The sequence below is a fragment of the Patella vulgata genome, chromosome 5 (assembly GCF_932274485.2).
Source record: "Patella vulgata chromosome 5, xgPatVulg1.2, whole genome shotgun sequence".
In the NCBI taxonomy this organism is placed as follows: Eukaryota; Metazoa; Mollusca; class Gastropoda; family Patellidae; genus Patella; species Patella vulgata.
Window position 1 is genome coordinate 14,397,116 of NC_065883.2, and position 16,270 is coordinate 14,413,385.

General features: G+C 35.2%; 1 protein-coding gene across 1 annotated transcript in view; it reads left to right on the forward strand.

The window, feature by feature from the left end:
- Window positions 1–1,927: 1,927 nt before the first annotated feature.
- LOC126820830 (uncharacterized) overlaps window positions 1,928–16,270 on the forward strand; it is a 30,527-nt gene continuing 16,184 nt past the window's right edge. Inside the window, exon 1 of the mRNA XM_050548963.2 lies at window positions 1,928–2,533. Coding sequence (XP_050404920.1) covers window positions 2,291–2,533 — 243 coding nt within the window. The 5' untranslated portion in view covers window positions 1,928–2,290. The remainder of the gene's footprint in view (window positions 2,534–16,270) is intronic.

Sequence of the window (16,270 nt, forward strand, 5' to 3'; positions counted from 1 at the left end):
TGATGCAAAGCATTAATTGTGATATCACATATAGATATCATTATCTCGCGCTTTGAATGCCCATCTCATCCCACCATCTGACGATAAAGGTTAAAGCACATGGCCGTGACACTTCTCTCATAAAAAATGTTGTTTTACAAAAATGTTAGGTAGCTTGGTAGTGATGATTATTGGCAGTCGAAGAAATGGGAGCCGCAACAATAATAAATCTATCATCCCGGTGCGTCGTGGGTTAAATCGGTAACACTAATTTGCAAACATTTCAATACTAATGAAGAAAAGGAGACACGCTTTTCTGTAAACAGAGCAGTGCTTAATAATTTGACTCACTATCCGGGATGGGTTAGCAGTAACTAGCTCAGAGCAACGAGGTGGGTGGAAGTGTTCTCAGGGGTGCTGTAAAATTGACGGACAATGTGTATCTATTGTTTTTATGGTCGACAATTTTTTCACAGGGGGGGGGGGGGACTTCTTGCAGAGGGGCTGGATAGGTATGTGCAAATACTAGTGCCCCCCTCCCCCTTCCATCAGTACAACAACTGCCGATTGATGCTTGTCGATAATACATCGATTCAAAACGTAGGGTGTGATACATCAAACTGCCGGACCGTCATAAATGTGATGAACCAATATATATAATAAAATGCTTGTCAGAACAGGTGGAGGACATGGACATATGGGTGTCGGGGAACAATGGTGTGTTCCCATCTTGAAACACGCCTTTAAGATATAGAGAAAGTGGGTTGAGATACAGCGTAGATTTCCGCCACTAAACCGAAAATGAACTACATCAATAGCTTTCCATTACAGACATTGAGGCAAATACCACATGTAAAAACTTCTTTTATATAATTTGTTTTTTTACGACGATGGTAATATTGTATCGCCGAATCAAACGTGTAATCCACTTTATGGTAATTAACGGGAACCGGTGCAATACGGGTAATTTACTCAATGATGTCAGTGCAGACGTTCGACTCACGTAATTACATTGGTTCAAATTAGAGATGCCAATTACCACTGTCAATCAGTATAATTGTAAACATAACTGGTGGGAAATCAACGAAAAGTTCGTGTTGAAAATTTTGTATAGCTCACCAGGACAATGATATATTCATGTTATATCTTTGGAAGGGTTTTACGTCCATCTTTGCTGCACCAACCCGGTGATGCAGACGAGAATAGATTTTGAGAGAGACCCCTGCCCCTGGGAAACTATATTAAGAGTTGAAGTCGCACTACAATTTGAGGTTTACAGGCCCAACCCCACCCCACCCAAAAAAGGAAAAAAATAATACACCTCAACAAAAGTTACACATTTGCAACGAACTGCATTCCGACTGAAATATGAATATACATGTATTTCTTTATTCTTCGTCCTGCATTCAGAGAATTTTATTATTTTAGTTCCTTGTATTCAAGGGAAAGGTGTAACGCTAGTAAATCAAGCCGTTACCACAATGGAACAAAGGATGTTTTTGGAGCTGAAAGAACACTCTATAGCAGCACAGGTGAAATCAGAGCGTATGATTTAAGGCCCGCGTATAGGACTATTCACATTATTACATTGAACAATTAGAGGCTTTCAATATGATTCTGTCCTGGATAATAAACCTTTAATAGCCCTTAACATCAATATTATAATATAGACATCAGTAGCCTATTTGATGTTATAAACGTGAATGCCACTGTACAATAGGCTTCGATTTTTGTTCCCTTAAAAAAGTGTTTCCTTTCATCTTCTGTTAATACATATTAAATGCTATTAATAAAACTCCAGTAGTCATGCTTACAAAAGTCGTTTGGCTTTGAAACCAGTTCCACTGCATAGCATGAATATGCCACAGTTCTATTTTGTCGAGAGCTGTAGACAATGTTTTATTTTCCCGCCAAATTATGCAGGGCGCGTGGTGAAGAATAAAACGGTAGCAGACGATATCAGGTTGCTCGTAGTAATGGTATCTGCGCCGTTCTACACAACCGGTTCGCTAAAAGCAAGTGTGATTTCTCCAAACACATTTCAGTTCCAAGTGTAGAGCGCGATGATTCGGGACGCTTGTCGACATGCAGACTGCCTTTATTAGTTCTTATGAGTGAATGGGGTTGAAGCGTATGTCAGTTAGCCAGTTCTAAGGTTGATCTATTACAACAGTTTACAAAACAACAGTTTGGATAGTGTCTACAACGTCTTATATAGAACCTGTTTTGGATTACTGAAATTGTCAAAAAGTTTCGATATATTATATTTTTTTATTTTAAAAAAAGCTATCATTTTGGAGGATTACTTAAAATGGAATCGGCACCTTATGATAATGTGGAGTTTCCTGTACGAAAACCGGGAACAGGGACTTGGCCCGGTCCAGGACAACAGCAATCTCAAATCAAACTTATGTCTCAAACAAGCAAGGATAGGAGTACTGTTGGCGGTCCAAAGTTGGCTCCACTTTTGGAAACTATGGAAGTAGCAGAATCGGAAGACCAAAGGAATCAGTCCAAAAATGTCACGTCTACGTCACGAGTAAGCAGTTCTTCGGTGAGTTGTGTATATTATGAAACGTGATATTATTTAAGACTTGCATGCAATGATATATATATATAACTTAGGATGCCATGACAAGAAACGTTCTCCAAAATGGGACAAGGTTAGGCTATTTGGCATGCTCTGATAGGTGTATCAGAATTCGGGATACTTTATTTTCTAGTTTATACCATCAAATTTTCTCCCAAAAGATATCACGCAGCATGGCACAAGAACCATTCTTTAATGCAAGGCTTTACATAATCCAGAGAACTGTTTCACCCACACCCCTAATTTGAATTCCATTACAGTTACACATGCCTAGCAAAGGAAGTAGGTTTGTACACGATTCTTAAAACCATGTTAAAACATTTACGTGTCTGAATTTCACTGAATAGATGAATAATATGCTAATAGTTAGATATATATATCACACGTTATTGATTTTTGTGTTATATATTTCATAAAATATTTTACTTACTCACGGTATTTGTAAAATATAGATTTTGTAGTTTTGTTGAGATAGAAAACTCGGTGATCCAGGGCGTAAATTTATTAATGCTTGTAATTTTTATTTTATACATAATTATAGATTTTATTATGGATTTCAAAATATCTTCTGTTAATATTATTTGTTGAATAACTGGTAAATATGTTTTTGAGTGAGTATTTGCCATCGTTTGAAGAATTAAGTCAAGTTAAAATATTTTAAAATCATAAATGAAATTGTGTGAGGTTTTACGATAGACCCTACGTCAGCTCCCACTGGGTCACACTTAAAGAGACTTGTAAATAGAAATATAGGATAATATAGTTTACATCTGTAACTGGTTGTGTACAGTAAATGACGTGTTCTTTAACTTTTAAGTGCAAAATGTAAGTAGAATGTTCAGAATCCAAGAATAAAAGACTTCTTTAAAGTACTTTGATATCAAACAGGTTATTTACCAGTTGGGGTTTAAGATGTGGTTATCAGGTATTTCAAGTTGCACAACATAACTCCACTTTCAACATCTTGTCTATATTTATAAACACGTGTCAAGGACAAATTGCTGGTTAATGGAGGTTTACGTCACGTTACACCAAGCGTCAAATCTTTGATTATTTGTACTGTACATTCATGACCGGATAAGTAACAGATGCTTCAGAAGTTCCAAAAGGTAAATAGTGGCGCTGCCTTGGTTAATATTTTATGTCAAAATTTCATTTTCTAAATTTATAGTGGGGCCCACCGAACCCTTTCTACAGTCTCATAATGGACAGATGCTAATTGTATAGATCCTAATTTTTGGGAATATCTGTCCCGCCCTGGGAGAAGTCTCTCCGATCACTTACACAAAAAGGTAGATAAAAATAAATGTGGGTTATTATTGGTAAGATAACTTAAAAAGATTTATCGATCACTGTTGACCTAAACAGCAGTTGCAACAAAATTCAGTTGTTTTGATAAACAAATAGGTTCACTGAAGCTATAGATTTTCTGTTATATACACATAAAATTGTGCAGCGAATACCAACACAAAATAAAAACATGTTAAAATTGGACGTTTTAGGTCAATGAGAAGTGGTATCAGACATTCCAGAACACCCTGACAATTGATTGAAGGAAACATGAACACACACACACCGACACACGCGCACACTAGAATTTTTATAATTATTGATATTCACGTGTTAGTCATCTCCTCATTAAAGCACCTTTATTATTGGTTTACAACACATGTTAACTAGAGAACAATCAATGATAAATATTCTGACATTTTATTACTATGATAATGAATCATGGCCCTTTAAAAGGTCAAATCTTATTTATACGATCACTTAAAGGGGATAGGAACAATAATTAGAACACAAACTTCGATTTGACGTGAATCCATTATCAAGTAAAACTATTACCCATGAAATGGCAAACTGTGAAAATTTGAGCTCTTCAAATTACTTAGTGGTCGAGATAGCGCTGTATGAATAACAATAACAACTACTCACACTTATTTCATAACAAACCGATTAATTGTCAGTTATGTTTTGGAATATATACCCTACTGATTATTTTAACACATTGGTGAGGATATTATACCATTTCAGTTCACAATTGGGATACGATATTTTTTTCATGGTATATTTGTAGGTGGACCTTTAAAACCGACTGTATCTTACAAACTCATATTTGTATACTTGTTAATGTGTATCTGATTAAACTCCATTGATTAGTAATTTCTAATGTTGGATTTTCAGATCATAACATTTATACTTAAAGGGCGAAGACATTGTTTATTTCCGTGTAATTTGGTTATAATCACTTTTTATTCAATTTTTGAACGGTTGAAAAAAATGCATATTTATTGTACCAAGGTTCCTACCATTATGCTACACCATTTAAAAGAATGACCATTCTGCTGATTCGCGTGTTTTAATTAGCGGGAAACTCATTATTCCAGATGTTTTCGTCAATGTCCCTTTAATGTTTGCACAATTCAGATTATCAAATATTTAATTTAGCTCTCTTGAGAGGCTAATAATACAAATTCCCACGAGTGAAGAAGTAAAACCACACCCCGATAGGATTTCTTTTGGTCAGATATCCGATTGTGTAAAGAATATGTTGACCTTTATGGAGTCAGATAGTAATCTTAAATAAGATGTCATAAATTGGAACGTATTTCCTTAAGTATATTACAAGTGAAGGGTGTCATACGAGGCAGTGTATGCTGACATTATGATATATTTATGCTTCCTACTCCACATATCTAGTTTGAGCGTCTAGTACGACGTACAGGGCAGGGTATGCTTACTCCATTTTAGAACACCCGATACTATGTAACAATTTGTACACGAGGTAGAGACAGGGTATGCTTAATCTTGATTCGAACACTAGTTACTATCACTGATACGTGAAGTGTGAATTTATGTTTGATGTAATTCCTTCATAATAGAAGAAAATATGCAATGAAATATGGATTTAACTTGTAGAGCAATTTGACTGTTGAATTTATGTTTAACTGTGTTTTCTACACAACAATTTAGACCCTCACGCAAAGAAATTAAGCAATTTAACGAGTGGAGCAATGTGGCTGTTGAAATTATTTTTTAACAATAATTTTTCTGTACAATAATTTAGTCCCTCACGCAAAGAAATTACGCAATATAATATTGATTTGACTTAGGGATCGATTTGTCTGTTGTCTTGTTACGACTGCTCTAACAACATACTAACCAATATATCATTCTAATGTTTATTACTTTTGTTTTATCTAGAACCATAACACAAATTATCTTATCTCATTTTGTCCAGTGAGTATATCATACTATAGAAATACTCCTTTACATAATAAATCAATACCAGAATGTATTTTATCTCATCCCAACAAAATTACTATACTTTCTGTCCAGCGCAGTCCCAAACCATTGTAGCCTTCTTTTATGTAACAGATCAATACAAGACTGTTTATTTCCAAACACAGATTACAAATTGCTTTAGACATTTCAAATAATATACTATTATTTGGGATAAACCAGTGGAAACTCTTTAACTGCTAAATCGAAAGTTTTGAGATCAGTTTCCTCTTATGATCGCAAATGAGCATAAGCGAATCTCGGGTTTCCTCCTTTTGTGGGCACCAGTAATCATTAGCGCAGGTAGGATTTCCCAAGGAGGGAAATCTGGGGTTGTTAGTCAAATATCCTAAAACTGCATTATTCGGCGTTTTTTTAGGCTTTGTTTGTGGCAGTTCAAAGTAGATAATAATAAGGGAATATATTGAAAATCTTAGTCAAATTACTTCACTCTGAGCCAAGTGATTGTCATTGCTACCGTTGTTACGATAATAAACAAAGTCTCATTTATCCAATTTTACAGTAAATCATCAACTGCAAAACGTATTTAAAACTACTTAATATCGGAGCCATCCCATATCATCGAGAGTTGGCTATATTCTTAGTAAGTTTATCAATGTCTAATTAACAAGTTATATAACATATAAGGTCTAAAGAAAGACCTGCGATGGGCAGAATTAGCTCTTGCATAATGCCTGTTTAGGAGACAGCTAATTACTAAACTAATGAACTAAAATCTGTTTTTAAGACAATTAAGATAGCACCTGTTATCCATACAGTGATGGTGCATTCCGAGAAAATTATTCAGAACATAGCACCATTACTACATTACTACTGTCATTTTAATTACCCTAAAATGTCTTGAAAGTACCATTAATATGAAAGAGAGGCGATATTCGTAATGGCTTGCATTAAAAATTTCCCAGGTTTCACCAACAGCATAATTTTCTGCCAGAAAACAGACAACTGTTATCCAGGAATGTAGTTGTAATGTTCCTTTTGGCAGGAATTGTATTTACCGTAGACCGTGTTGAATTTATCGAGTTTTGTGAAGTGAGATTACTGGTGGGTATTGGCCTAGGTTTTATGGCATATTGTTATAATCAACGATTCCCTGATGAATAAAGCTGATCAGACCATTGTCTGATTGGTAGTGTCTGTCCTCATCAGGTCATTCAATGTTCCAGTTTTTTGTTAGTTAATGAGAGATTCTACATTAACGACATGCTGTAATTTAAATTAGAAATTCTCTTTTAGATATCGGCATCACTCAATGTTTCAGATTTTGCTATAGTCAAGGAGAGATTCTACCTTAAAGACATATTGTATTTAAATTGGAATTCTCTTTAATATCGGTACCATTAGTTTATTAAAACAACTAAGGGGTGTGGCATATATTTGGAACATAAGGAATAAAACATTGGTAATGTAAGATAGTCGCTTCTGACACTGATACACGCTGGTATACTCGAATAGGTCATAGTGTTGGAACCAGAAAGATATGGAATTGGATTAAATGTCCTAACGTTTTAACTTTCTGCATATATAATGTACAAGGGATCACATGTTCCTGAAACAACGACTGCGAGTTTTACAATATTGATAAGATGTAAAGCCAGATCAAGCCTTCTATTGAAGATGAAGATCTCGGCTTTCAGTTTTCCTCCGAACTGCTGGACGCTTTTCCGTGTCAGTCCCCCGGTCTGCACCACTGATATGGCCGAAACAAGCTGGAATTCCGGGATCAAAGCCGGGACCTGCTGGTTATTGAACAAGCACCATACTCACAAAGCTACCATGGCTCCCCACCATCCATAAAAGAAAAAAAATTGATTCAGATAATATCTTTCGACAAAGGTGGAAAAACAATTAATGGTCCCTTGCGATTTTCATCTACAAAGCTTATCATGGCTCTTAAACCTAATCTGAAGTAGATATGATTACGAGACTGCTTAATACTTGACCAGGAAAGGCTTAAGAATGTTCAAAGAGACATTGAAATAGACCTAAAGGGGTGTGTATATTGTGGATCCACTGAGATTTGTGTGGTTATTGATATAGTTTCTAAATGTAAATAAATGACCTAGATCTGAAATATTAATAGATTTGCAATCTGAGATATATATTAATAGTAGAAATATATGTTATATAGTTTATTTGATTAGTAGATTGAATTTGCACCTGTTAGGATTTTTTTTTATCTGAATTGATAATTTCAGTAACGACCAATATGTCTGAATATGAAGTTCTCGTAGTTATCAATCAGTCGGTTTCGCCATCAACACATACTTAGATCATCTGACTTGGCAGATACACACAAATAACATATACACATACAAATAACATATATATGTTAGATATGAATGTCCAGGAACTCAATATAAGAACATGAAGTTGGCATTAGTGTATCGGTTATATATTATTTTTAGATGCATGGAGAACCGAATGGCTTGGCACAGAATCCACTGTGTTGTAGAATGTTGTTCAACAGTTTGGTCAAATATATAAATAGCACCGTAAAACTGCCCAGCAAAACAAAACACACGTCATAGACAATTCAATAAATCACTGTGAATGGCATACCATTGTAAATGCCCACGTTATCACTTTCCAACTTTTCGGAAGACGCGATATTATGTTTGCGAACCGATTCCGTGTGCTCCAGCCAGCGAAACCGCTGATGTCTAGTATAGTAGCCATAAACATTAGTAGTTTTTTTAAGCAAATCTCTTTACAACGGCACAGAAAGTTATAAATGAAAATAACTGTTAACATAGTATAAGGACGGAGCTAGGTAACTAAAACGTCACTCTAAAGGCTAAACAAGAGTGTGTCAACTTTTCAAAACATCGAATTCAGGGAATGAGTATTATATTTTTGTACCGATGCTGAGTCTCCATTGATACCTACGTAGTAATCATAAACTTTTGCAGCTTTAAGAAGCGGCAGTTGCTGGTAGGCTAACCCGAGAACTTGTTCTTAAGTGGTTGAATTGTATTTCAAATTTAATAATTTCCCACTGTGTTATAATTTGACTACTGTTGATCCTTATTTGATCTTCGTCTTGCATATGGTCAGATGATCCGCTTATGAAAACAATATCTCGACCATTGGACCAACTGGTCCCTGAACCAATAAATAACATATTTGCTGTTAATAAAACTATGGCGTTTATCAAAGAAGTTTGCTCGGGGCTACGTATTAATATCACTAGTTTTGTTATCTGACATTTAGTAAATTTAGGATGAAGTACAATGCCAAACCAGCATCAAAGAACAACAAACTGTATCATATCGGATATCACAAGCCAACATGTTGACCAATTATTTCAAATCTAGCGTTTTATTCCATCTTAGGGAGTGTATTCAAACTGCATAACATAACAAAGAACTACGGTGTATATAATACATACATTATGCAAGAGCTAAATCTGTCTATTGCAGGTCTTTCTTTGGGCCTAAAATGTTATATAAACTATTAATTAGACATTTATTAACATGATAAGACCTAAACCAACTTCAGATGCCATCATTGATGATTTAATCCAAAAATGGATAATCGAGACTATGTTTTTTATCGTACCGACTTTAGTAATGATGATCGAGGCTAGGCCTAAAATTCAAACGCTAATATATCGATTCAATTTGACTGAAATTTTCAGCAAATGCCCTTTACATTATCTAGTTTTTAACTATTATATCGAGAACTGTCAGCTCTTTATCTAATCTTCCATAATGTATCTTTAAAGAATAACAGAAAAATCAAAATATGTATCACTTTGTACCCAGAAAGACAACAACCCACCAATTATTCATGCAAGTGGGGATTTTTTTGTCTGAGACCGCTGATCATCATTTGATGGATTTTAAATCCCCTACAAATTACACTATTGTGAAAGCTGAAGGAAGATCAGCCCAAAAATGATTTCGTTCCGCTCAATATTTACAAAGATACGATGATTTGAAAATGTTCCAACAATCGGTATATAAAAAAACGGTGCCACTTGTAAGTCTTCGGTAAAATGTTAGATAATCAATTTGAGCATATTTTAATGTGGACCAATTAGATATTAATTGTCAACAAATACAAATGACAATTAGTGATTTTAAGTATATCTTTGAGACGTGTAAACTAGCATATCTATATTGTACTTAGTGACAATTGTGTAATCATAGACTATCTGTCTATCTCTGGGGTAGGTACATTCTCATTATTCATTAAATACATGAGAACCAGAGTATCTTATTTCATAGCACAACTTCAAGATTATACCATTTTGCATGGTGAAGTACAGGAATAGAAATAAAGTCAAAATATATGTTTAATTATATACTATTTATTTACTTGTAGTAATAGTAAATCAAGATTTACCAGTTATTACAAATTCCGTTGAAATTTTACACTTATAAATTTGTCTACTTATATTTGTAAATCTAGATCTGGTTCTTGTCTAAAACGTCTTCAAAAGAATCAATTAAGGTCAAGCTTGTAGTATATTTGTTGGTTTAAGCGTAAATAGAACCGGACGATCGGCTCAGTGTGAAAAGTAAAACATTCCACACAACTACAATCATATCGCAATCTGCACAGTAAAATATCAAGTGTGAAATATCCAGGACAGAGAATGATCGCGCTTTCGAAAACATCTGATACCCCAGCTCATTTCTTTGAAAAGCTGACAATTTCTCTTGGCGTTTATGTATTCAGAAAGTTTTTTTGTTTTGTTTTGTTTTGTTTTTGTTTTGTTTTTTGGGGGGGGGGGGGAGGGGTATTAAATGCTGACAATTTCTCTTGTGTTTATGTATTTTTTTTTTAAACTGTGGTATTTCCATTATAAAATAAACCCGATTATGTTCTTTGCAAATAACCCTTCGTTCGTTTTTAAAAACGGAAGAACTAGCCACCTGTCAATAACCCCTTTTATGTAAATTTTAGTAGTGTAAGATCTAATGTACATTGTCTTATAGGAGCTAAATCGCTATTCTTTCTCACCTAGAAATGGACACAAATGGGTAGCAACGCATATACATATAATAATGTAACATGAATGTATATAAACTGATTTACATTCAATCGTATCTGTTTTCTAATCAGTTATGTTCGACGAAATACGCGAAGAGTCCGAATTGAATGGCAGTCTTTGCCGTCTGGTTATTTCAGTCTACACCGGTAGTATTCTCCTACATGGGATATGTCATGGGATATGTTAGCCTCGTTCATCGAGTCGCTTCATACAAATGGAGCTAGAAAGCATTCTGACACACGATTTTGCCTTAGATATTGGATATCAGAAGTCAATCTTTTCAGGGTAAGATAACAAGATCAATGTTGATTTAAATTGAACAATGACTGTTTGCAATGTCGGCTCCTTTCAGTGTGAATGTTAGTACTGCAAGACTACACTGTCTTTAATCACATCTGAAGTTCAAGAAAAACATATAAATACGAAGCTAATTGTATTTGTTAATTATCATAGCAAGAAATTACTACCCGTGGTAGAATTGACTGCTGGAAGTTGGACCGATCCAGACGGTTTTAATTAAATCATCATGGTTGGTTTAATACACGGTCAATATTATCACGGTACCGTTACATTGGGTGGTTGATCTTTTGTGTAACCCCTGCTGCTTTATCTGTGTATATAACTTGCTTCTATTGGAAGAACACATTTGATATTAAAGGAGCTAAATCGCTAATATTTGGGACCTAAAACTTGACACAAATGGGTCGCAACGAATATAATAATGTAATATGAATATATAAACTAATTTACATTGAATCGTTTCCGTTTTTACTCTAATTTTCAATCAGTTATGTTCGGCGAAATACGCCAGAAGTCTCAATCGAATGGCAATCTCTACGTCTGGTTATTCCAGTCTACACCGATAGTATTTATTGCGCATGCTCTCCAGATAAGAATATGAGGTCACCGTTTGACATGACGTGGAATATGGCTAGCCTCGTTTTTTGAGTCCCTTGTTACAAATGACGCTGAAACGCATTATGGTACACGATTCGTGTACCAATGGTAAAATGTTTATTTTGTCTTAAATATTGGATATTAGAAGCCCATCTTTTCCCGGTAAGATTTCAATGTCGAAGACTTCGGATGATATTGAGTTGGGGTGGGGCGTTAGTTGAGAGGTAAGCGCGCTAGAATATCCTGAGTTCAAATCCGAATGTAGGCAAAGGAAGGGCATCGGGATTTTTCATGCTCGGTTATCAATTGTCTTTTGTATAGCCTGTTGGGCTGACAGGGAACGTGTTGCCCAGTCGTTCGGATGGGACGAAAACAGATCCACCCGTTTACACACTGAAGTAAACGAATAGCCTACTTAGCAGTTGCAATTCGGTGAAGAATACACACAATTCTACTCCTGACATTGCATACATGACTATAAAAAACCAGTCAAATGTGTATTTGTCTTAAAATAACGTGGAACTCTATTCTTAAGCATGCTGTAAGAAGACAAAATGTCTGGTTGGTGTCAGCTGGCTTCTACTAGTGGTCATTCGACCGGGACCACATTCTACCAAGTACTTTTAGCTTCTGAAATCCAAGTGTAAACTACCACGTTTCCGCTTACCCCTCCTCAATTTCCAACTGGCAAGGGTTCTTTTACGAACACCATTTATTTGGGAGTTCACATAACTGACAATTCAATTTCTGTTCCACCAGACAATACAGATTAAGTCTGGTGAACTTCTACCACCATGGAAGGTTTTTATTATATACCACGTTACTGGTGTTGTAGTGGTTTGTTTTCTGTTCCCTTTGGCATATTTCTGTCTGGTTTACATTAAGTCTATAGTCTCTCGTTATAACGTTCCTTTACAAATATACTCTATGTTCTATATTGGTAAAACACGTAGTAAAAACTACTCACAACTTCTTCTAACGACGTACTTAAACCTTGTTGAATATTTGATACTTCCAGAATAAACTAATGCCGGTATGTACAGGAAGTTCATACCAAGTGCAACGCCATCAATATCTTATTCTGACATGTTTCGTGGTCTGATACCTTATCAATATTTCCATTAGATCCGTAAAACATGTATCATCCTTCTGTTAATTGTGAATTCCATGCCTTATCTTCTTAAAATTACAAGTACGATTTCATGGCGTTCTTAAAGGTTGATGATAAAATATTCATATAAAGTGTTGAAAACATTTCATTTGATCGCGAGGATTAGCACATGTCGATTAAGAACGATTCTGCCAGACTTTGATCTTTGATTGTTCAAAAAATAAAACTAAACAGTTGATTGTAAAGAACAAAATGACAAAATATGATTGGGAACCACACGTTGGGACCCGGATTTGTGAAATAGATCTCTTCTTGAGAAACATGGAAAGGTGGTAATGCCGATGCAACGAGATTATGATTTTATTTTTGTGTGATTTTAAGATATTTCGTTTACATCGAGCTTTTTTAATCACATGTTTTTTAATGTTTCACTCAGATTCCAATTATGCCTTAGTGATAGTTTCTAGCCTGTAACCCTTAAAACAGTAAACACAAATTCCAGAGTTAAGTAGAAACCGGGTTTTCTTTATTAATTTTCTGTGTTTTTTCATTATTCTCCAATTAATAAAGCAGTATAACGATGCTGAAACTCGTTATGTAGTAGGTTCTGTTAATTGGATGAATACCATGCAGCATCACCTATTTCACTGGTTCTATCATGTTACACTTCACTTTAATTTACATGTTTGCTTCACTTCAAATAAATCCAAGCTGTATGTTTTTCACTGCAATTAGGGAGCCACGGTGGCTAAGTGAGTAAGACGCTAGCTTGCTCGCCGGGAGGTCGCGTGTTCGATCCCTGCATTGGCCGAGAAAGTTCATCGGGATTTTCCGACGTGGGTCAATGGTGAAGGACGGAGGGCCTGCCAAAAACCGAAGTCCCGTGTACACATTAGGGGCACGTAAAAGATCCCCTGACAGTTGGAATTCGATATAAGAGTAGGCCATAGTGCCACTGTCCGGGCAAAAATTCCCTCATAGCACACTGCATGGCATATGCCAGTTTTCAATAGCCTAGTCGGAGCAGAACAGTAGGACATTAAACCCCCATTTCATTTCACTGAATCAAATTATACTTTGCATGAAAATGTATTGGCTGCCTAGTACCCCAAATATCACCGGTCGTTCTGGTGGTACGGGACGAAAAATCGCTATCTCGAGTGTGTTTTGGCAGTGTCTGTAGTTGGAAGTAAAATATTGGAGAAAAGTATCATCTCTGTATTGCGCGCCTATAACCAGAGAACGGTCGTTAATATTACATTCCCCTGTATTTTGGTTTACGCTAATGTGTTTGATGAGTCTGAATAAATGTGGAATTATTCAAAATGAATTACATTTTTTTTCATAAACTCTCTCTAAACCCATTTAATTTTTCTATTTTAGAATCTTTTGATTCGTGAACATGTCGGAACCGCTGCATGTATTTTGGTTTACGCTAATTTGTTTGATGAGTCTGAATAAATGTGGAATTATTCAAATTGAATTACATTTATTTTCATAAACTCTCTCTAAACCCATTTAATTTTTCTGTATTTTAGAATCTTTTGATTCGTGAACATGTCGGAACCGCTGCATGTATTGAAGACTTGTTTAAATAAACAGACATGTATCTACATGAAAAATAATCCCGTTTGCATGCACTATTTTTGGCCCAACTGGGTGTGTCTTAGAGGAGTAAATAAAAGTGCATTATAACTATTAACTGTGAATATATGGGAAATTTTAATTTCAAAGAGCTAATAATTAAAAGGAAAAAGCGTGTGTGCAACAAAAATTATCTTTGGTTTTGGTGGGCGATGTCACGGCATCAAAGAATGTTCTGAACACTTTCCAGCCTTTGCTAAACTTGTACAGGGTAACAGAAAATTGATATTGACTTCGATGTTTTCATCAAGAATGATGAATCCAGATGCATATTAGTTGTTTTTCATTCCAATTCTAGGTGTGTCTTGAATATGAATGAATAGAAAATGGGTGTCATTATTACGATGTAAACACATATATCATGAATGAAAACAATACGAACACTATACTCTTGTAATACAAAATATGCAAACATAAACGAAAGGTTTTTGCCTTCTCTTATGTCTTGGAATTCTTTAGATATTCGCCTTGCCTTTGGGGTTATGGTCTTTTTAGAGGTCTTATCAAAATGGATATTGTGTCGTCAATAATTCTGGACCTCTTCATTGCTGGTAGAGATTATGTAATATGTGTTACAGTCATCAAGTAGTGTTGTTACAAAACATCTAAAACCAAATTATTTTGAAATTATCAAGTCTTCTTGGTATGTTTAAAACCCAATAATAATCAACATCTGTATTAACAGAAAAAGCATATGCTCTAGAATGTCGGTAATTTATCAAGTATGGCATCTGTACATTAAGACTGGTAATAGTAATACTAGTACCAACATTATAATCCATTAAACTAGAAACACAGATGAGATAATAAATAATGACTGCCTGGCAAGACAATTAACAAAAATATAAATTGCCTTCTGCCAAAGACAACCGAATGTCTTAACTCCCCCGTGTGGTAATAGGCGAAACACTGCTGAAAAGGATACCGAATATTCGCTCATTAAATGCTTTTAAGCAAAATTCTTACTAACGTTAAGATTTCCAAACTAAATGATAAATGAAACTAGGTGCTTTAAGTTGCAAATTTTTTTTAAATGTCTCACTTTTAGTTTTTATATAGCTCTCCTAACAAATCAAGCAACTGAAGATAAATTCTCTAGTAATCAGTTTAAGGAATCTATATCACAGTGCTATCATATTCACAAATGCTGATAATAAAAGGCGTATTTTTAATTTAATGCATTTAAAAGGGAATAAAAGACGGTCATATGAAGTCCAATTTGGTTCACATTTTGGGTCGAGTACAAGATCGAATGATCCATTGGATGACCGAGAGATTCTAATTTAGATTTGAAAATGTATTTCTTATTTACCTTGTGTTACTCGTCCAGAATATGTTTCAGACCCACCCCCACCCCTTTCCTCCCCACAGGGTTAATCCATCCCTTTTTGGAATGCATTTTATTAGTACCCAACAACACTGAGTTTATGAAATTAACCTACATTTCTTTTTCTTTATATCCTCTAATTACTATTTAAAAACTCTCTTTAGCCATTATCTATCGACAATTTAAATAATGAAACGTGTTATCGACTTCCTGTCATACCGGATCTAATGCTCGGTTCCCATTATCACGATTCGTGCTACGACTGAAATCGTGGTTTTAATTGTGGAGTAATCATGGTGATTCTTTCAGGTCTTACCATATATTGAGGTCAGTCGTAGCAATCGTGTTGATCGTATCGAAACGTATCCGAACGTATCTGCACCTACCAATACGGACAATCCCAACGGAACGGACCGC